This window comes from Vulpes lagopus, chromosome 19 (assembly GCF_018345385.1).
Source record: "Vulpes lagopus strain Blue_001 chromosome 19, ASM1834538v1, whole genome shotgun sequence".
Lineage (NCBI taxonomy): Eukaryota > Metazoa > Chordata > Mammalia > Carnivora > Canidae > Vulpes > Vulpes lagopus.
Genome location: NC_054842.1, coordinates 44,793,254 through 44,815,012, shown reverse-complemented (window position 1 = coordinate 44,815,012; position 21,759 = coordinate 44,793,254). Strand labels below are relative to the sequence as shown.

Sequence of the window (21,759 nt, the reverse complement as noted above, 5' to 3'; positions counted from 1 at the left end):
GCTCTGCATCACTTGCCATCAGGGAAATACAAATCAAAACCACAATGAGATCCCACCTCACACCAGTGAGAATGGGGAAAATTAACAAGGCAGGAAACAACAAATGTTGGAGAGGATGTGGAGAAAGGGGAACCCTCCTGCACTCTTGGTGGGAATGTGAACTGGTGCGGCCACTCTGGAAAACTGTGTGGAGGTTCCTCAAAGAGTTAAAAATAGACCTGCCCTACGACCCAGCAATTGCACTGATGGGGATTTACCCCAAATATTCAGATGCAGTGAAACGCTGGGACACCTGCACCCCGATGTTTCTAGCAGCAATGTCCACAATAGCCAAACTGTGGAAGGAGCCTCGGTGTCCATCGAAAGATGAATGGATAAAGAAGATGTGGTTTATGTGTACAATGGAATATTCCTCAGCCATTAGAAACGACAAATACCCACCATTTGCTTTAACGTGGATGGAACTGGAGGGTATTATGCTGAGTGAAGTAAGTCAATCAGAGAAGGAAAAACAGTGTATTTCTCATTCATTTGGGGAATATAAATAATAGTCAAAGGGAATATAAAGGAAGGGAAAAGAAATGTTGGGAAATATCAGGAAGGGAGACAGAACATAAAGACTCCTAACTCTGGGAAACGAACTAGGGGTGGTGGAAGGGGAAGAGGGCGAGGGGTCGGGGGGAATGGGTGACGGGCACTGAAGCGGACACTTGACGGGATGAGCACTGGGTGTTTTTCTGTATATTGGTAAATTGAACACCAATAAAAATTAATTTATAAAAATAAATAAATAAATAAATAAATAAATAAATAAATAAATAAATAAATAAAAAAGGATCTGCCTTTGGCTCAGGTCATGATCTCAGGGTCCTGGGATCCTGCATCGCATCGGGCTCCCTGCTCAGCAGGGAGTCTGCTTCTCCCTCTCCCTCTGCGCCTCCCTCCACTCGTGCTCTCTCTCAAATAAATAAATAAAATATTTTTTAAAAAGACATAGTAGTGTCAGGATGCCTTCCCTTAATCCTTTCCTCATGTCAACCTAATTAGAGAGGATCTGTGGCTCTTTCAATTCAGGGTGATCATTTGGAAGGGAGAATTCTTAAGTCCATGTTTCAAACTTATTACTTGTGAAATCCTAATCAAATTCCCCAAATTCTTGTACCCATTTCCTAAGCAGTAGGAAAGATGTGAACTTACTCCTGTTATTATTTTTCAGAGAGGTAGAAATCACAGAGATGAACTCTCAGAAGGAAAGCTGTACTGGTATTGGCAACAGTAAACTCACCAACAGTGATGTCTTGTTTTTCTCACCCACTAGTCTGACCCTGTCTTTGTCCCCTTTGTGCCCCCTGCAGTTGGAACAAAGCTTGGTGAATAGCGAGCACAGAATTAAGAACACTGAATGAAGGGCAGATATATAAAGTCAGGATATCCGAGCAAACATACCACATACTCTGCTCTAGGATAAACTCCCTTGGCAGTTTTCTCTTTAACCCTCCTGTTCACAGTCAGATGAAATTTGCCAGATTCGATTCCACACCGCACCCTGCTCACCTCCCACCCCCAACTTCCTTCTTAAAAATATGCTCACGGTTAAGGCTTTAGTGCTGGAATCCAGAGGAAAATGACTTATTTTAAAATGCAGTAAAAACACCGCATTCCTTTGGCACAGGATGAAGACCAGCTCAGCTCTTCAGCCGTGGATCATTGTCTATTGTTCTCCAAACAGTAAACCACTATTTCACACCAGAGATTGTGTGGGCTGCAGTTCTATCCGAGCCCTGGGCTTCTCATGAATATGGAGTGAAGGGCTCTGACCCAGAAAGTGGAAGGTAATCTCAAAAAAGAAAAAAAGGGGGGGAAAAAAAAAAGGACAGGTAGGAAGAAAATTAAGCTTTATGTAATTCTACACTCTTGAAATCTCCTGCAGGTTCTGAGCAGGGTAAGATGGGGTCTCGGAAATGTGGAGGCTGCCTAAGTGGTCTGCTGATTCCTCTTGCACTTTGGAGCATAATTGTCAATATATTATTATATTTTCCAAATGGGCAAACTTCCTATGCGTCCAGCAATAAACTCACCAACTACGTGTGGTATTTTGAAGGAATCTGTTTCTCAGGTGTCATGGTAAGTGTGACTTTGGAGACTTGGGGCTGTAGGAGGGGCTGTTCTTACTAAGCATTTTCTTATTCCTAGCAGAAATAATGCATGGTGGAACGATCACTGGACTTGGACTAATCCTGGGTTTGGGATTTAGAGGATGGGTTGGGGTGGAGGGGCAGGTAGTCGGTGAGGACTTGGCAGGGTGGCTTTGTCTTTGTTAAGCTGCCCACATATGTTGCTTCAGCAATGCAGGAAATTAGTCTGAACGAAATTAGCCTGTGGGACACTGGCCTGTCGAAATATTATGTCCTCATGAACCCTGTGTGTTGGTTTAAGCTGTTTAATGTTCAGTGGTATTGCCCCTTTTTTAGAATAGTTTCTACCTGGACTCACAATTTATCTAGAGGAGAGGTATCAAGACCACGTGGAAAAAGCAGAGATTTGGAGATTCAGACAAATTTACATTCAAATATAAGTTCTGTCGTTTGTGCCATGAGACCTTGAGCAAGTTACTCAATGCCTCAGTGTCCTCATTTGAAAAATGGGAGTAATGGCATTTACTTTTTAGGGTAACTGTGGGGATTCAATAAAATCTCATGAAGGAAGTGCCTAGGACATAAGTTGACGTGTAGTAGGTAGCCAGTGAATATTGTAATTATAAATACTTGTTGAAGAATGAACCATATTATCATTAAATAGTCTGATATTATGCCTCTCGTATTGGGGGGTGTTTTTGAAAAAGAAATCAAATTATTTACCGTAAGAATCTATGAATGTTTTCCTGATGGCTTTGTGCTCTTTGAAAACAAACCGATAGTAAATCATGTTGGCAACTCAGAGGAAAAACACTTTTCCTGATCATATCATTTCTAAAAACAGCACATTGTTCACTGTAAGCTTACTATACCACCAATGCCATAAAAGAAAATGCATTATAATTTATCTCTACGTCTTCATTGGCTCCTAAGAATTGTAAAATTTGAATAACTATGATGAAAAGCAGTTTTCATTTAGTTACTATTTTGCATATTAACTTAGTCAACTTTAAAGTATTGATACCCAATGCTATTGAAGTTGCTGTGTGGTAGGTACATAATGAATGTTTGGTGCTCGTACCATAAGTGAATGCAAATCTTTTGGAGAAGATTTTGATATGCTCTATTAAGATCCATGAAAGTGCCTATGTCTTTGATTCAGTAATCCTAAATCTGAGAATTTATTCTGAGGAAATAATCCATAATAAGGAAACAGATGCATGCATAGATATTTATGACAGCACTATTTAGAATAGTAAGTAATTATAGGAGCACCGTAGCATAGAACTGGCCAAATATATTGTGCTACATTCACTTCCCATGATGATGAAAACTATAATGGTGAAGCTGTAATTATGTGGAAAATGAATATTTTGTGTTAAGCAAAAGAAAAAAAAGATACAAAAAACTTGAATAAATGATGATCGTACCATGTAAAATATACATAGGTGGTAAACACCAGGAGTAAATACAAAAAACATGTGAGGATGGTGGGATTTGGTGTAATATTCCTCCATCATGCTTGAGCCCTGTATTCCAGTTCTAATTTTATAATGAAAAAAGAAAGCAGTTTCTCTTTCAACACGGGCAGTGCCTGTGTTTGTTTCTCTTTTGACACAGGATTCTAGGCTCTAGATCTAATTATTTCTACTAATATTGTCACAAAGCCAATTACTGTACCTGGTGCACTGTGCCTTCTGTCATTGTTTCCCTCAAAATGCAGCTGTAATAAATAGAAGAATTGCAAGGCATTAGTGAGATTAAGCCAGAATCCACTAAAATCTGTGATAACTAACAGTGTTGAAAGGAGGAGAGTATAGGACTCTTTTACTAATATTCTGTGTAAAAGAGAAAAGAACCTGCTCTCCATCTTCCACTGTTGAGGAATTCTTCAAAAACATTACTGTTACCACATCAAATCTTTTTAGGAGGAAGAAGAGGAATTTAGATAAGTAAGTAGACAAATGAAAGCTGAAGGAATTTGGAAAGTGGAAATATTGACTACACATAGTAAAAGAACGATGAACTCAGCTTCAAGATTCAGTCCTCAACATCAGGACTAAAGGACAGGTGGAGAATTTGTTAGAAGCAATTCACAGTCTGTATCTGCCCAAATGAGGACCTATAACAGTAAAGAAATCTATGTTCTTTCCAGAACCTGAGCCCTTCCCTAAGATACCAAAGAAGGGAAATAGGATACATTGAATTCTCCTAGTCCGTTAGCTTAACAGAGACAAAGCACCCTTGAAAATTTGAACCTGCGATGATCTGAATGCTTGGGGAAATCAAACTGACCTTACTTTGAATGAAGACATGTGGTTTCAGATTAACCATCCCTCTCACCTGCATTCCCAAAGGACAGTAAATGGAGAGAGGCTGGCAAATGGCAAAGTCTGGTGAATGATTTTCCTTTGGCCTCCGCAACTGAAGCCAGTGAGAAACGCAGATTTGCTGCCCTGGGGTGGTATTCCCATGTCCATACCATTTACTGCTTAATCATTAGCTTTTGATGGCTGATAAGCATGATGATAAGAGCTCACATTTATCAATCACTTACTATAAATCAAGCACTGTGTTCAAAATTGTGTATATATTACCTCCTAACAACCCACCAAGGTGAGTCCTCAAACACCATTTTATAGGGAAGGACCCTCAAGTTCATGCAGCTAGAAACTGGCAGAGCTGGGATTTGAACCCAGGTCCACTTGACCCCACTCCTGCTCTGAATCACTGTGCTCTGATTATGACTAGTATTCCATTTCTGATATTTCCTCTCTTCCCTACCACAGATGCTTATAGTAGCAGCAGTTCTTCTTGTACTGGAGAATGATAGCAACTATAAATGTTGCCAGAGTGAAAACTGCAGCAAAAAATACATGGTAAGAGCAATAGTACTTTGAGGATGCTTGAGTGGGCTCTGGCTCTCTTCCCTCTCGCTCAGAAAAGTGAAAATACTGACGCTGTTGTCCACTTTCCACCATCCTTTCAACGCAGAGCCCAAGAATTTACTCAAAAAGAAAAAAATTTATCTTCCATTTTGTTTACTGTCTTTCCTCCACCTTTGTCCCTGCTGATGCTTTTCCAGAAGTTCAGGATTTAAAGATACATGAGATTAGAAAATAATACTACCTTTTCCTAACGACGTGTCTGTGAACTTATTTTTCCCCTTTTCAACTTGATTGAGGCCTAATTTACATATAACAAATGGCATCCATCCCAATTATACAATTCCATGAGTTTTGACAGCCAAATACACCCATGAAACCATCATCACAATCAAGACACAGAACATTTCCGTCACTCCCAAAAGATTAATCTTTGATCTGCTTTATGTCATTATAGATTAGCTTATATTCCATGTAGATAGAACCATGCAGTATTTCTCTTTTGTATCTGGCTTCCTTCACTCAGCATAGTGATTAGATTTCTCCATGTGTTGGGTACATGTGATGCACATTTTTTTTTTTTTAACTGGGACTTGAAAAATAATTTAAATAGAATCAAGAGAGAACAATACAACCATATTCTCTAAGCCTGTGCTCAGCAGGCAGGTGTTGGGCTCCCACATTTCTATCATTCTCCTTCTCCTCCTCAGGGTCATCATCTTTTAATCATTTTCATATAGCACTTCATAGTTTTTTCACACTTACCCAGTGAATTGCATCATTGTTATTCACACTTTATGTGAGTTATCTGTGGCTCAGAGAAAACACGTGACATATTAACTAAAAAGAACTTTCCTGGAGGCCTGGTAGGCATATCTTGCAGCAGTGGTTGCCTACCATTGGCTGCACATTGCAATCATCTGAGAGCTTGGAGTTGGAATCCCACCCCCAGACACCCTGACCTAGCTGATCCAAGGGCCAAAGAAATTTTAATGTGCAGCCAAGATAGCATGTCCAGCTTTCTTTGACAGATGAGTTAAATTAGCTGCTAAATTTGGAACTGTGCTCCTGGTGGAGGAGATTTGAAAAATTGAAAGGCACTCTGTGCATGCGCATGTGCATTGTGTGCATCTGCCTTTTCTTAACCAATTGACTCAGACATCCCCTGGTAGTTGCTGGTATTATACTTATAGAAAAGCTGTCAAAATTGCCTAGGTGAAGCAATAAATTCTGGTAAACATTAACCTATGAATCTCAGGGAATCTCTAGAAATCAAATGTATGTGCCATTAAGTTCATAATAAAAATAAATGTGTTCGATTTGCCTTGACTCACTCTCAGCATCTCCAGTACAAATGGGTGCTGTAAACAGTGTGGAGTCTGGACAGGGTTTTATAATCAATTCGAATGAGATGACAGGCATCTGTATGGAAAGAACAGGAGGAAGGGAGAGGGGATTCCCCGCAGGGCTCTTTCAAGGTCTTTAGAATAGGGGTCCCAGTATATATGCTCCCAGGAGCTAAAGATCTAACGAAAATGAAAGAAGTGAGCCTGGTAGGCATTAGAGCAAAATTTCTGTTTAAGGAGGAGAGGGAGCTGCTACACCAGTCCAGCCAATTGTTGTCACGACAAAACTGGATAGTGTTTCTCAGTTTTCAATAGAGTAGAAAGATGGAGCTTTAGGTACAACTTCTCAATTATAACATGTCGGCAATTAACTCATTTAAATTAAATAAAGCACATCTTGAAAGCTAAATGTGAGTCTGCCCTGGTTTGGAACTGCCGAAGCTCTGCAATGAAAATTGAGATCATCCAAGATTCACTATACAAAAGAGAAGAGGTTTTCCCCAAAAGTTTCCTTTTTCCCTTAACCAAAAGACCTTTAAGACTTTTAAGATTTGTATCTGCCCTTGACACATCTCCATAACTCATACCTTTTTCTTTTTTCTTTCTTTCTACCTTTCTTTCTACCTTTCTTTCTTTCTTTCTTTCTTTCTTTCTTTCTTTCTTTCTTTTTTCTTTTTGGCCAAAACACATGCCTTTTTTCTTGTCTACGGAGTTGTTCCCTTATTATTTCTAGTAGTTTTACTTTCTTTTCTTTAGGAGTTTGAATTACATATACTAATTAGAATTATTAAGTCTTAGAAACTAATTTCTAGTGAAAACTACAAAGTTAGCAACTGTGGAGTGTTATAGATATCAGCATCCTGTTAGTTGGCAAATTCATTAATATGCTATTTCATAATTTCTAAAGCATACATTTCCCCATAGTACATTTTTTCAGTGTGGCGCAAGACATATTTACTAAGAGACCCAAATATCTTTAGTTCCTCTTTAATAGACAAAAGTGGGTGAGCTTATGTTCACCAATGTTTCAGCAATTTATTTTATTTGGAAATGACCTGTACACTCAATGAATTACCATCATTTAACTTCACTTTGCATAATTTGTATAACTTTAAAGTTTCAAGTTAGCAAAAAGATTTTGGGAGGTATTTTAAAATAAACATATTTTACAAAACCCAATGATTGTTGAAAAATTCACTTCAAAACTATTAGCACATGTGCATTTAACTCACTTGCTCTTAACAACTCTGTTTAGGTCACTCATGACAGTAGACAAAGTTAGCCATTATTTTAAGTTATTTTTCTTGTTGACAAATTTTGTGACATATATATCAGGTAAGCACTAAATGTCACAGAAACAAAGCACCCAAAAAGTTAAACATACTTTTTCTCAACAGCTGTACATGACATACATTCAGCAATTTATTTTTACAATATGCTTTGTTTTTAGGTTGAATTTATAGTTTTATTTTCTTAAGATAATATGTTTGTTTGACTAGCAATCCTAGGTAGAAAAAAATTGCACGACTACATTATGCTTAAGGCTGACAACTCTCAAGATGCGCTTGTTGGGTTTTTTCCCAATAGTTTTTAAGAGACTATCCCAAAGACTGTTCCAGATCTTGTGAACTTAAAAAATTGTTTTGGATTAGTTTCTGTATTTCTGAGAGTTTTAAGGATACTTAGTTTACATGAGCACTCATTTATCTCTAGGTCAATTAGAATAGAACTCTTTTGAGAGATTTTTATAAATTATTTTGGCGATACCATCTAAAGGTAGAAAAATATCACAGGTCTGTAGCATGTACATACAGACATAAATAGAGAGACAGACACAGAGATCTTACAGCCTTTGTTTTTAAATTTTAGCCATGTATCAGGTACATTGACAGAAAACTCCCTAGTTTGTAAGAGTCCAAATCATGTTTCTGGCAGATAGAACAAATTTTGGCTACCCACTCAGATTGCTAAAGCTTTTTACTAATAGTTGCGGAGAAGACTTTTAAGATTTGTATCTGCCCTTGACACGTAATCTTATGAGGGCTGTGGACTAGATTTTGGCGAGGGAGTTTTTATAGCAGTTTGTTTTTTTAAAAGACTCCCCCACCCCTGGTATTTTTTCCCCTTTGGTTCCAGGCAGTTCAGGGTTGTGTTTTAATTACCTCCTAGAATGTTTACATTTCTAAGACATGGGAAGAGTCGCATCTAGGGGAATAAGAAGGTGTAAGTTTCCTTTTGGAAGGAATTTTGGGACATATTCGTCTATTATCTAGAGGTCTAGAATAATTACTGTTTAAAAGTTTTCTTTTTTCTGAAGCACAAGGCAGTTCTGTTTCCTACATCCTGATCTATTGCAGCATTTACAAACATTTTGAGATGAATAGGGAAGCTTGGGGATTGGTAAGGATAGGTGGGTGAACTTTGAATTGCTTTTACTGCCACATTTCTAGTTTGCATAAAGACTAGATTTGTTAAGACAAGGACGGTTGTTTTATAATTCCTCAAAGAATTGGGTCACAGCCTGGATGATCTTACCCTACCCATCCAACCACATTATCTTCGATTTGCTTTATATTAGGGAGAAGATTTCCAACTAAGATGGAAGTCAGAAAATTTCTGTGTTCTAGATTTACAATGGTGTATCTTTGTAATGTTCTCATAATCATTTCACAAAACCTTTCACATGTTTTCTTTTCCTCTGAGTTCAGAGTTCTATTTTAGCTTAGGAGAGAAGGCCTTATTTTAAAATTTTCTGTCAAGATCTGAATATAAACCTTCAATTTGGCCCACTTCTGACCATAGAGCTCATTAAAAAAATTGTTTCAAATATTTGAATTAAAAGTAAACCTATCAAGTGACTTGAAACCAAAACCAAAACTTAACCATGGGTGCAAGAGATGTCCCCAAAGAGGATGCACAAGATGCAGCCCTCGCAAGATCCAGAACCATTCCCAAAGGTAACAAAAAAAAAAAAAAAAAAAAGACTTAGACAACTCTTCCTGAAAGCAGGCAATGGTTGGTAGGATGCTAGCCACAAAGTGGGGGTGCAGCCCAAATCTCTGTAAGGTGTACTTTTGGAGGCCCATAACCTGACAATCGGCTGCCTCCAAGAACAGACACTTGGCAGGCAAAATGCCGAGCCAAGTTCTCCAAACTCAAATACAGGCAAAGAGGAAAGCAGATAGCTGTCCCTGAGAGAGAAAGGATCAATAACCAATGGATAACTCAAAATCAAATTTTAACCAGAGTCACAATCCAAAGAACTAATTCTTATAAATATTGTTGTCCTGCCCAGCTGAATCCGAAAAGGAAAAGACTCTTACCACTTTCCCTTGACCAGTACCCGGCCCCCCCGCCCCAGGCAGTGGTCCCAGAAACTGACATGGCAAGAATTCTTCTGAGGCTTTTGTCAGAGATCCAGGATCTCTAACTGTAGCTCCTGGACCAAGCAAGGTGTCCCCAGCCAATGGTGTCCCAGATTGGGTGCCAGAAACTGTTAGGGAGAAAAAGTTTTACTCAACCCTCCTAGGTTCTCTGGCTCAGTCTGAAAATTAAACTGACAAAGGCAGATTAGCAAGAGAAAGGGGTACACATTTTATTGAATTTTTACGTATACAGGGGGGCCTTCATGGGAGAATGAAGACCTGGAGAAGTGACCACAGTAGCAAGAAACAACAAAGAATTTGTAAAGAATCGGCGAGAATGAAGGGTTTGGGCTAGGGGTAGTAAATGAAGAAGTAACTAGAAAGAGAAGGTTTAGTTTAATGAGGTTTGTTTATACTGATTTCTTGGCCCCAAATCCCCTGTCTCTGCTGATAAGAATGTTTTCCTTCCTCCTTATACAGAGAGGGTACCTTGCACGTGGGAGTTTTATGACCTGTTTCAAAGAAGAAGGGTGAAGGGGTTGGGAGGGGCCAGAGAGACCATCCTGCTTCTGTCATTTTCTCGAACTCCTTCAGTTTAAGATATTCAGTATGCTAAGGTGCCATATTTCAGGAATGACCTGAACCCCATTAATTTCTTGCTTGCTTTTCATTCCTCTGTGGACTCTCATTTTCTGCTGAAATCCTGTGGGTTGTTATCCCTGCAAAACAATTCTCAGCGAAGTAAAGGCGCTTGGAATAATAGATAATATTGTGATTATATTTAGACTTTTAAAATAATTTGTACATTCATTGTGTCCTTTAATTTTTGAAACATCCCTGTTATGTAGGTACTATAAACATCTACATCATTTGCAGTTTATAGAAAATGCTACTGTAACTCAGAGAATTCGTTCTCCTGCTTTATTTTGAGGCTCAATTGTGCAATGGTATCCACTCACTAGACTGTAATTTGTATATATACACAAACATACACATTGTGCTATGGTTGCCGGTTTCACCAAATGAAGAAATTCTCCATTGATCTTTCCAGTGATCTGCTTAAGAGCACATTTGGTAAACAAGGAGCTCAATCTTTTCAAAACATCCTTCTTCCTTTTTGGAAAATGTCATTGGTGATTAGGTAAATTTTCTTTGGTAAGCATAACAAGCAGTAATCTACTATTAAAAAAAAAAAGTAGCTGTGTCTCTCGTCCCTTGATAGGTCAAAATTCAATTAAAATCAATATGAGAAATATAATTAGAAAGATTTTTAAATCATATATGAAGATGCCAATGAAATAATATCAAATAGGAAAAAAAGCAGAATTGTTCTTTTCTTCTTAGTGATTTTAAAATGTATTTTTCTGCTTTCCAGTAATGAGCATGTATTAATGCTATAATCAGTAAAGTAAATGTTAAATTATTTGAGAGATATATAATTTGAGATGACTTTTGTTCCCCAGATCACAGGTTTGTTGTTCTGTTTTTTTGGTCTCAAATTTTTGAATTTATTATCAACCAACCTGGCTGTTCTACTCTCACTTGAAAGCAAGATTTCTAAAATTAGATTAAATTGTCTCCCAGACCAAACTACCCTTCTTGGCATCCCTATTACTGGCCTTTTCGCTCAAGTCCCAAACTCTGGAATTTTTTTTTTCAGTCCATCTCCAGCTACTTATTTCCTCCCCAGCGTCTTTCCCTCCAGGGCACGTCTTTGTCACCGCAGTTTGAAGTTGTTTCCACTTGGAATCCTTATTTTGGGCTCTCACTCTGGCTGGATGCCATTGCTGCCAGAGCCAGCTTTCAAAATTATATATTGGTTCATGTCACTTCCTTGCTCAAAAACCAAGTATATGGTTTCTTGGAAAAACAGTTATTCTAGTTCTTTATAAATTCAAAATGAGTTTGGTACATTCTGTGCCAGGAAGCAAAGAGGTGTTCAAAGGATGATAGGGATGTCTCAAAGAACACAGGATGACTTGACAGGATGTTCCCATTGGCCATATTTGGACCAAATGAGCATCTAAAAAATAATAAGAGTTGTGAATTATAACACATTGAATTAGAAAATCCATGAGTCCACAATGAGAGAGAAAGAGAGAGATGGGAAATGGAAGTTCTTCTGTGTAGAAAAGCAATAATTTATAAATGTAGAAGAAATGATGGGATGAAATAAGCAGCATCCTGCAACCTGTCATTGTGATAACTGGTAATTAGTGGATATGAGGATCATCAGTGGGTGGTAAAATCCATCAGTTGAAATGTTTTGGGGGGATAGGACATGACACAGTCTCAAAAGTGTTACCTCACAAATTATTTACTAATTGCAAACTTGAAAATGTACGTTTATAGATCTGAAGGACACCACCTTAACCAAGAGATCAAAAGCATCACCAAGGGCAGCGAGAGCCGCCTAATGTACTCATGCCCAGCAGGTGTTTTTGTTAAAATGTTTAACCCAAGTCCAGTTGTAAGGAAACAATCAGAAAAGCCCAGATTGGTGGGACGTTCTATAAGACAATGGGCTGGGATTCTCCAAAAACAAATTAATGTTCTAAAAAACAAAAAGCTGGTAAGACTAATGTAGATTAAAAGAAACTAAAGAGATGTAACCCTGTACAAAAAAGTAAAAAATAAAAAACATTTGCAAGATAATAGAATATCTTTTTGAGGGGAGATGTGTGCTGATGTGTTTAGAAGTGAGATATCACAGTTTCTACAACCTACTTTCAGGTGGTTCAGCAGCAAAAATGTGTCAGTAAATAATATATGTGCATGAATATATACATATATATATATATAGAGAGAGAGAGAGAGAGCAAAAATGATAAAGTATCTCTCACAGAAGGTGTGTCTGGATATAGAGTATACAGAGCCACATTGGCTATACATTCAATTTTTTGGTTAATTTGGAAAAAAATTTAATGAAAGGCTATGGCAGGGGGGAGCTACTTTCCCTGAAGGATGAAATCTACTCTCCTTGATGCAGCATTCAAAGCTACCTTCTGCCTGAATATTCCAAGTCACACTCACTTTGCATGTAAGTCACTTGAGAACCGCGTCGTGTCTGACCACCCCATTTCCCCAGCATTTACAAACACGTCAATCTGGTCTTCATAAGCTTTTCTCTAATGCTCTGTAGGAACCCTCCCCCATGTCACATGAACCTACTTACCCTTACTACTGTTTGTACCGTTCTGCCTGTGAGCATTGCTCATTCTCTCTACTCTAGGGAAAATGCCCTCCTCCCCATCAATCCCATCCTCACTTGAACATAAATATGGCTTTGTAGGCTAACACCTGATACCTCCCCTCATATTCCTAAAGTGAAGGTATTCACATATCATCGTCACGTGAGAAAAGCAAAGGTCATAGCTTATGATTCTTAGGGAACCCACCCTACCTAGAAAGAAACGTCTTCAGTATGTAAATATAGAGATCGGTCACGCTGCTTCACTGCATTAATGTGTGATCATTATTTCGATCATCGAAATTCCAGAAGAAAGGAAGAAATTTAGTAAGCTAACTAGTATCCTCTGTGGAATTCCAAACAAAAAGTTATTTTAAAAACTTACTTTAAGGATCAAGTGCGTTTGGATGAACTGTTTCTGTTTTTCTGTGGGCATTTACCCAGATTGCGTGCAGTAGGCTTGGATGAGTAGGGGGAGGTACCTAGTTGATCTTTTTTATCCACAATAGCCCTTTGTCTGTTTTATGGCACTGACCTCTTCCGCCTCCTCCTCCTCCTCCTTCTTTTTTTTCTTCTGACCTCCTTCTTCTTTGTTTAATTTAGACACTGCTGTCGATGATCTTTTCCGCCCTTGGAATTGCTTTCTCTGGATACTGTTTGGTCATATCTGCTCTGGGCCTCGTTCAGGGTCCATACTGCCGCACCCTCGATGGCTGGGAGTATGCCTTTGAAGGCACTTCAGGACGGTAAGGACTAGTGCTCCACAAGTCAAGGGGCTCAGAAAGCCAGAAAGCCTGGCTTCATGTTCATGCTCATGTTCTATGATCACTTTGGGATTCCGCGTGGGGATGTTGGTGCAGAATTTTCCTATTAGTTTAATGATACTCAGACCAATTTCTTCCTACACAGATCTCTAGATGTATTTTTGTTTTTGTTTTTGTTTTTTTTGCCAGTCTTTTAATGTCATATGCATTCAGTATTTTGAGGCTGATGTAGAGGTATCCAAATGAAAGGCGTATTTCTCCCAAACTTCAGAGCAAAGCTTTGTGGTTATTATGGTCTGGCAACTGCTGGAGCCTTGCACTTGAATGGTTCTAGCAACTCAGTCTTGTCATGTGGCCAATGCGGATGTGCGGTCTGTTATAGATGGGAAGGGGCTTGGCTTGGAGAGAATCACAGTGCCCTTGGCTGGTGTTACCCACGCTATACTGTCAGAGACAACACAGAGATTAGAACCAGGCAGTGTGAGCAGCCAAGTGCAGAATGAGATCCAGGAACATGACCTGGTGCATGGATTTGTGGAGCAGCCAGGAGATAATCTGGTGTGTACTGAACAAGAGTGTAGGAAGGTAGACTTACTTAGAGGGGTGGTGGCTCAGTTAACCATCGAGCAACCCAATCCTGGATCAAGGAATACCCCACTGGCATTGTATTTACCAGTACCTGGGTTATTAGCCTGCCAGTCCCTACAGAAACAGCTCTAGAGGTAGCAGGGCCCAGACAGAGCTACAGGAGAGGTCCCCTGAATCTCTCCCTGTCTTGTCCTATGCTCAGAATTCTAATGGTATAAAATGAGAGGGTATCTCTATCACACCCCAGAGAAGTCTAGTTTCTTCCCAGCTCCCTGTGACTGGCTCTAGTTCAGGGCCCACGTCTATTCGAAGTCTTATGTGCTCACCTAGACCTGCATTGCAAAACTGCTTCTGTGCCCATAGCCACCTTCATCCTGAAGCTTCCACAAAGTACCATGTGCTGTGAGCAGAGCTTTCTCTCGGCTCAGGAGAACCTAGAAAATAGCAGGCATTTCTGAGCACTCCTGTGGGACTTACAGGGCTCAGGAAAGGGGACTCTAATGAAGAAAGTCCCACAGGGTGCAAAAAATCATTATTTGGTGCCATCATCCCTGAACTTCCCCGACCCCAAAACCAAAGAGATTTCACTTTCAGACTGCCTACATGCCTCTCCATTTCTCTTTAAAGTTGCCCCTGATATTTGTATTCACTTGCTTCCAGCTACATACAAATGTTTGGAGGTGAAACACTGGAAGCCACGAGGGGAAGTTAAGTCTCTGGTCTCTTAGAGAAGTTTCCAAGCCTTGGCAAATTCTGGGTAGAACAAGTTGGGGGGGGGGCGTTGTTTGTTTTGTTGTTTTTTTTGTTTTGTTTTTTGTTTTTGTTTTTTGAGAGTGAGAGAGAGAAAGCATGAGCAGAGGGGAGGAGGGTCAGAGGGAGAGGGAGAAGCAGACTCCCTGCCGAACAGGGAGCCTGATGCGAGGCTCGATCCCAGGACCCCGGGATCATGACCTGAGCCAAAGGCAGACCTGGATGGAACAAGTTCTACAAATTAGGTAATCATTTGTACATTTATTCAACACTTCATTGAGCATCTACTATGTCCAGGCTTTGAATTAGGTGCTGGAGAATCAAAGATAAATTACACAGTGCCACTTCCCTCTAGGAGCTCACCCAGACCTTACAGAACGTTCTGCTGAGGTGGAGCTTTCGAGTGAATGTTACCCTGGTAGCACAGGCCCTCAATGCACAGGCCAGCACATCGGGATTCAAGTCTTCTCCATCTGCTACTGACAAACTGTGACCTGAAACAGATATCCCCGAGCCCCTGTAAACTGGAGATAATTAGTTCTACCTCCCAGAATTGACAATTAAATGGGAGGAAAGCATAAATTAGATTTAATATATTCTTAAGACATGCCAGATTTTATGATTAATGTCACTACCATGTGTAATCTTTCATGCCACACGATGTCCTCCATCTGCTGGGTGGTTAGCAGGCTCAGCCCCTGGCATGGTGACTGGTGAGGATCCTGAATCAGTTCCATTTGACAAGCATTTGCTGATCCTTGCAATGTGCTAGGAATGGCCTTAGGTCTTAGGCCTGGCCATTGGGGGGGTGCAGACATCACAGCAGGGCTCTCCAAGTCCACAGTTTAGTGAGGGAGTAGATATGGATGCAGATAAGACAGACTTACAATATAATGAAGTAAATGCTGTGGTAGAGCCGCACATGGAGGTTGTGGAGGGAGGGAGCGTCGGAAAAAGCACCTCCCTTCCTTCCAGATCCTGCTGGTGCACTTACTACCCTGTGGTTTACACGAAGAAAAAATAGCACCACAGTCCAGGAGAAAAATCAACACCCTGCAAATCATCTTGCTTTAGAGTGTTGGCCGATCTGTGCAGAGCAGGTAATGGGAACAGTCTAGAGGAAGGGTCTTGAAGACATTGACTTCCCTGGTGTCCGAGACTGAGTCCAGAGTATGAGGGTGTATGGAATGGGTCTAGGGAAATGGTAACAAGATATTATATTTGCATCATGCTTTATAGGTTCCAAAGTATGTTACACTCCTCTCCCCAAATATTCGTAAAAACCCCAGGGTTCGATATGTTAAGCCCATCATCTAAATAAGACTCTAGGGGTCAGAGGTGTAAATAAAGCCTCTTGTCCAAGATCCTACAGATGGAGTATTCTTTGCCACTTGAAACATAAAGGCCTTTATTTAGCAAATCAAGAAATTCAGAGTGCTTCTTCTTCTTCTTCCTTTTTTAAAAAACATTTTATGTATTTATTCATGAGAGAGACACAGAGAGAGAGAGGTAGAGAGAGAGGCAGGCTCAGGACTTGATCCCAGGACCCCAGGATCCGAACCTGAGCCAAATGCAGATGCTCAACCACTGAGCCACCCTGTTGCTCCTCTCAGAGTGCTTCTGAGGGTTCTGGAGCATAGACAGTGGGAAATAAAGAAAGGGAGGAAAGAGAGAACTAAAGGAAAGGAATAGGAGAGAAACAGCAGTGGGGGAGAAGGAAAAACAAAGAGGAGAGAGAAGTCGTGGCGGTGGAGTTCCCCAAAATGCAGGATTCACCCTCTCCCACCACAGACACCAATGCTCCAGGCCACCTGTCCAGGAGCCAGCTTACCTTAGTTGCCAGCTCAAGAAAAAGCATATTGCTATTGACAAGATATTAATAGCTCTACCCTACAAACAGGTTTGATTATTTTTGTTTGGAGAATTTTCTGAGGAGACCAGCTTTCCATTTTGATTCAGTTGGACAGAGTGTCACCCTTAGGAGAAAGTGCTGCTGGCCATGGCACACCTGGAAGTGGGCCCAAGTCCAGTCGCGTAGATTCAGTGTGGTTTTAAGATTATCTCGGGACTGGTTTAATTCTCATATTCCAGTGCTAAACTAGATTGTGAGACAAAATGCAATTTTTTTGCATTCCCCACCTCATCACCTAAATCTTAGCAGCAGTAGAGCAGCAGTGGTCTACACCAGAGGTCCTCACACTGTGGCCTCCAAACCAGCAGCAGCAGTAGCAACACTGGGAACTTAGAAATGCAAAATATCAAGCCCCATCCAGACCTTCTGAATCAGAAACTCTTTTGGGGTGAGGTCTCTGCAATCTGCATTTTCACAAGCCCTCCAGATAATCGTTTTTGAGAGCCACCTTTCTAAAGGACTTTGGGACAGAGAGGAGGAATTTCTAGCAGCATTTCCCTTTGCTATTTTGCCACATGTGTGGTTTTTATATCTAGACAAGCCCAGCCTTGTCTCTACAGCCCAGGCTTACTTCTGGACTTTTAGGGAATGAGCAATCTATAGTTTTCTTGGTATTGACATGTGCTGCCTTTTATTACTAGGGAACTCTTCAGTATGTGTCTTGCCTTCTAATGGAATTAAAATCATCTCTGAGACAGGCACCATGTTTAAAATAAGTATAGCCCAATGCTATGCATACTATATACCCAATATATGTATCTGAATGATTTTTAAGTACTTTAATTCACATTTAATAATATTATGTATTTCAGTCAGATTTATTAATTTCCCAAACATACAAGCCTTCTTACTTGGACCAAGTATTTAGGCTTGGCCATGAGTCTTGTTGACTATATCTCTTCTCTCTCTCAGTTTCCTTACAGACTCCAGCAAATGGACTGAGTGCCTGGAACCAGCACATGTAGTGGAGTGGAACATCATTTTATTTTCCATTCTCATAGCTCTCAGTGGGCTTCAAGTAATTGTTTGCCTCATCAGAGTAGTCGCTCAGTTATCCAAGATACTGTGTGGAACCTATTCCGTCATCATCCAGGTAATAGATCACCAGTAGTACCTGTACTGCCTCCACTTTACCCCCCTGCCCAACGTTCAATGACTCTTGTTTAAAAGGTTTTTAGCCTCCTACCTTTTTATTCCATTCCTACTGCCCTGATCTTTACTCAAGCTCTAATAGTTAATTGTTTTCTTCTTCTTCTTCTTCTTCTTCTTCTTCTTCTTCTTCTTCTTCTTCTTCTTCTTCTTCTTCTTCTTCTTCCTTTTTAATATTCCAATGTGTCTGTTGGCTTGCCTACATGGATTGAGTCAATGGAATAATTATAAAATCTGCACTTGGTCCTGAATGTGAAAATAGCACAAGTGTTTTGAATGAGCAACAGTTTAGTTCTGTATAGAAATAACCCAAAGCACAAAGTCTTACTATTCATTGAGAATTTCCCTGCTCATAAGATAACTGAAGGCTCACAACATTATCCCATTGGAATAATTTCTCTTCTGAATGCTGCTATATTAACCTAATAAGCATTCTTTATACGGAATCATTAGTAATTGGTTTTAATGTAGAGAAATATGTTTTTGTCCCTGCAAAACTGCTTCTGCTCCATGTGCTAAAATACTAATGTTAATTCAGTTATGGTTGAAATTGCTTGAACTATCCAGCAAGTCCAGAGTGAAGAGAAATCATGATTGAGTTATCTTGTGTCTTATTCAACAACAAATAATGTATAACCTCCTAGTAGGTTCAAGTAGATATTTTCCTAATTCATCATGTTTTGAATATGACTATAAATTTAAGTTGCTAAATGTAATCATGGATAATTAATCAAGTCAAAGTTACTACTTTTACTCACTTTCTTTTTCTTTTTTCATAGCCTGGAATCATTTGAATGAGGACAAGAATATTTCCCATTATCAAGATATACCATCTGTCTGTATCACATCTACTGTATAGACCTTAAGGCAATATTCAAATGATGGTGGTTTCTCCATTTGGTGCTTTTTTGCCTGTTTATACAACTTACAGTCCCCCCTGGAAGTGCCAATTAGGCTACCCTTCCATTTAGATTTTTTTCTAAGCAATATATATCAGGATCTTCAGAAAGTCCATACTCCTTGGTCAAACAAATCCATTTTCAATAATTTATACTATGGAAATAAATGAGAAAAGAAGATAAAACTTTATGTAAATACAAATAATACAATATTATTTACTATTCTAGAAAATTAGAAATACCCCAAAGTCTAATTTTAGGGGAAGGATTAAATCAAGAGTAGTACATTAGTTGTAATATTATGTAGCCATTACAAATTATGTTATGCAGTCATTACAAATTATATCCTAGACATTAAGAATACTGTTAAGTGAAAAAGCAGATTACAAATTTACGTTTAGTGGTATAAACATAACCATCTAGAACAAACATCAAATCTTCAAAGTTTAGGAGAAAAACTAAATCTAGAAGGATTTACAGAAAAATGTCAACTGTCATTGGTCTGTATCATAGGTGACCTTTCCTGCTTTTCTCTATTTCCCAAGTTTTCTTTATCATGTTTTATAATTAAAACATATTTTAATACTCATATTTTTACTATTAAAATTTTTTGCTTTTATCCAACCTTTAAAGATATGTGCTTTTTCCCACCTTGAATATCTGTAAACATCATAATACAACACTTTAATCAGTGTTCAATAAGGAAAGTATTGAGATACATAAGACATAAAAAAAGTTTTATATAAATTTATATAATCTAACTGAGCCTTTAGCCTTATTTTGTCATTCCTAATGATGAGTGTGGTAGGCTACAAGAGGTAACCTTGAAATAAATGAGTAGTTGAGGACATGCTCAATGAGTTAAAGAAAGTGACCACTGACCAGTTGATACCTATGTCATAGGGAGTTATCACTACCTGTATGTATAGAAAAAAAATTTTAGTGAAACATCTAGAAACTTTCCGTCTATACTCTATATTTACCATGACTTCCTTGAGAACAGCAACCATGTTATATATTTTCCCACCATCCATAGGACATAGCACAAAGTGGGCATAGTAGACACTCAATGTTGGATATTCATGCCAGGCCCGTCTGCTCTTCATGGCTACTCTGCTGAACACCTGTCTCCATCATAGGCCCACTGGGCCATAACACTTCTGCCACTTGCCCATTGCTCTCCTCCATGAACACTGTCAACAATGCTCTGTCAACACCTGCTCTGTGCCAAAGTTGGGCAGCAGCCTGGGGGAAGAGGGGAAAATGCTTCTCTCCTTGATATCTGACCTGCCCACATCCTTCTTTAAGAGAAGCTGCACTGTTGGCAGCCCTTGATGATATAAGTATCTTGAAAGCAAGCCATGTTGTCTTTCAGATCATCTCCATGCCCTGGACCCAGCTGAAAGAATTGGGATGGGCACCCAAGCCACGGGCAGCCTATTGTTGCCTATTAGCTCTGACTCAGCCAAGAGTGAGACACCATCAAAATGAGATTAGTGGTCATTCTTACTTGAGAATCTGAACTCAAGGAAGGCAGGAATGAAGCAACCAGTCAGTGCTGTCAGGAAAATAATTAAAGGATGAGAAAAGACGCCAACACACTCAACATACAGAGAGTATCTAACTACTCCACCAAGCCCATAAACTTGTCATATTCAGCACCCACTTCTTTTAGTTTTCCCAATCCCTCCTTAACCCTCTTGTAAACAGACTTCCGGCAGGTCAATCCCACCAGTTTGTCAGACACATTCAGACTGTCTCAGTCTTGTTTAGGTACAATATGGCACCATACCTTGAGTGGACCACGAGTAGAGGTCAGCTGAACCACTCCACCACAGAATTGGAAACATTGCCTAAGAACAGGGTTGCAGCCAAATGCAGTATAGCATATGTATCAGTAAATCAAATATTAACACAGCCACCCCAAATTTTGTATTTAAAGAGCACTTGCTAATGATGTGTTTTTAAGGGGAAAAGCTGGATACAAAAATATGTGTGCAGCGTGAGCCCAAACTTTTAAATAACCATATAATTATATGTAGACACGCACAAACCTTCAGATACAGACAGAAAGGACTGAAGCAATACGTGAATGTTAATAGTTAATAATTATTCCCTAATGGTGGGATTATGACTTCTGTTTCTTTTCTCTATATTGTTCTATATTTTCAAATTTTCATTTGAAAATGTGTTACTTGAATAACGAGAAAAAATAAACCCCATTTAAAAAGGAAGTATTCTCTCATCCTTTCTGTAAAATCTGTTTAAGGAGCTTAAAATAAAAAAGCACTAAACATAAAGGTATGTGTGTGATAGCCCTTTTTCTTATTCTTATCATTTTCCCATTCTTAGACTAAATATTGCTAATTTTAATTGAGAATGAATTCTATTTTGTGCATTTATGTTTTTATATTTCCATTTCTCTCTTATTTCCCTTGCTTCTATCTCATTGTAATTTTCCTAACTTCTTAAATTTAATGCCTAGCTTTTTAATTTTCAACATTTCTTTTTCTTAAAATAAGGATTTAAGACTATGCACTTTTTCTTTAAGTACTACTTTGGTTTCAACTCCTGGGTGTTGAAATGTAATTTCCCTATTATCTAGTTATAAAGTTTTCCACTTTCCTTTATGATTTATTTTTCCATCTGTGTGTTTTAATTTTTTAAAAAGATTTTATTTATTTATTCATGAGAGACAGAGAGAGAGAGGCAGAGCCATAGTAGGAGGGAGAAGTAGGCTCCCTGTGCGGAGCCTGATGAGGAACTCGGTCTTAGC

General features: G+C 39.2%; 1 protein-coding gene across 2 annotated transcripts; it reads left to right on the top strand.

The window, feature by feature from the left end:
- The first annotated feature begins 1,553 nt into the window (after positions 1 to 1,553).
- On the top strand, positions 1,554 to 21,283 carry TM4SF18 (transmembrane 4 L six family member 18). Of its 2 annotated transcripts, XM_041734573.1 has the most exons (6): positions 1,564 to 1,832; positions 1,931 to 2,124; positions 4,925 to 5,014; positions 13,525 to 13,667; positions 17,848 to 18,028; positions 18,864 to 21,283. In XM_041734573.1, exons 2-6 carry the CDS (start codon positions 1,948 to 1,950, stop codon positions 18,876 to 18,878), a joined length of 606 nt encoding a protein of 201 aa, XP_041590507.1. In that variant the 5' UTR covers positions 1,564 to 1,832; positions 1,931 to 1,947; the 3' UTR covers positions 18,879 to 21,283. The 2 variants fall into 2 exon arrangements, with proteins under 2 accessions (XP_041590508.1, XP_041590507.1); XM_041734574.1 differs by lacking the exon at positions 4,925 to 5,014 and having other exon boundaries at positions 1,554 to 1,832.
- The last annotated feature ends 476 nt before the right edge of the window (positions 21,284 to 21,759 follow it).

What these genes read in the sequence shown, in the direction of transcription:
- TM4SF18 (XM_041734573.1), top strand. Translation starts at nt 1,948, where the DNA reads ATGGGGTCTCGGAAATGTGGAGGCTGCCTAAGTGGTCTGCTGATTCCT. An exon ending in TCTGTTTCTCAGGTGTCATG is followed by an intron (nt 2,125 to 4,924) that starts GTAAGTGTGACT and finishes TCCCTACCACAG; the next exon opens with ATGCTTATAGTAGCAGCAGT. An exon ending in TTTGAAGGCACTTCAGGACG is followed by an intron (nt 13,668 to 17,847) that starts GTAAGGACTAGT and finishes TCTCTCTCTCAG; the next exon opens with TTTCCTTACAGACTCCAGCA.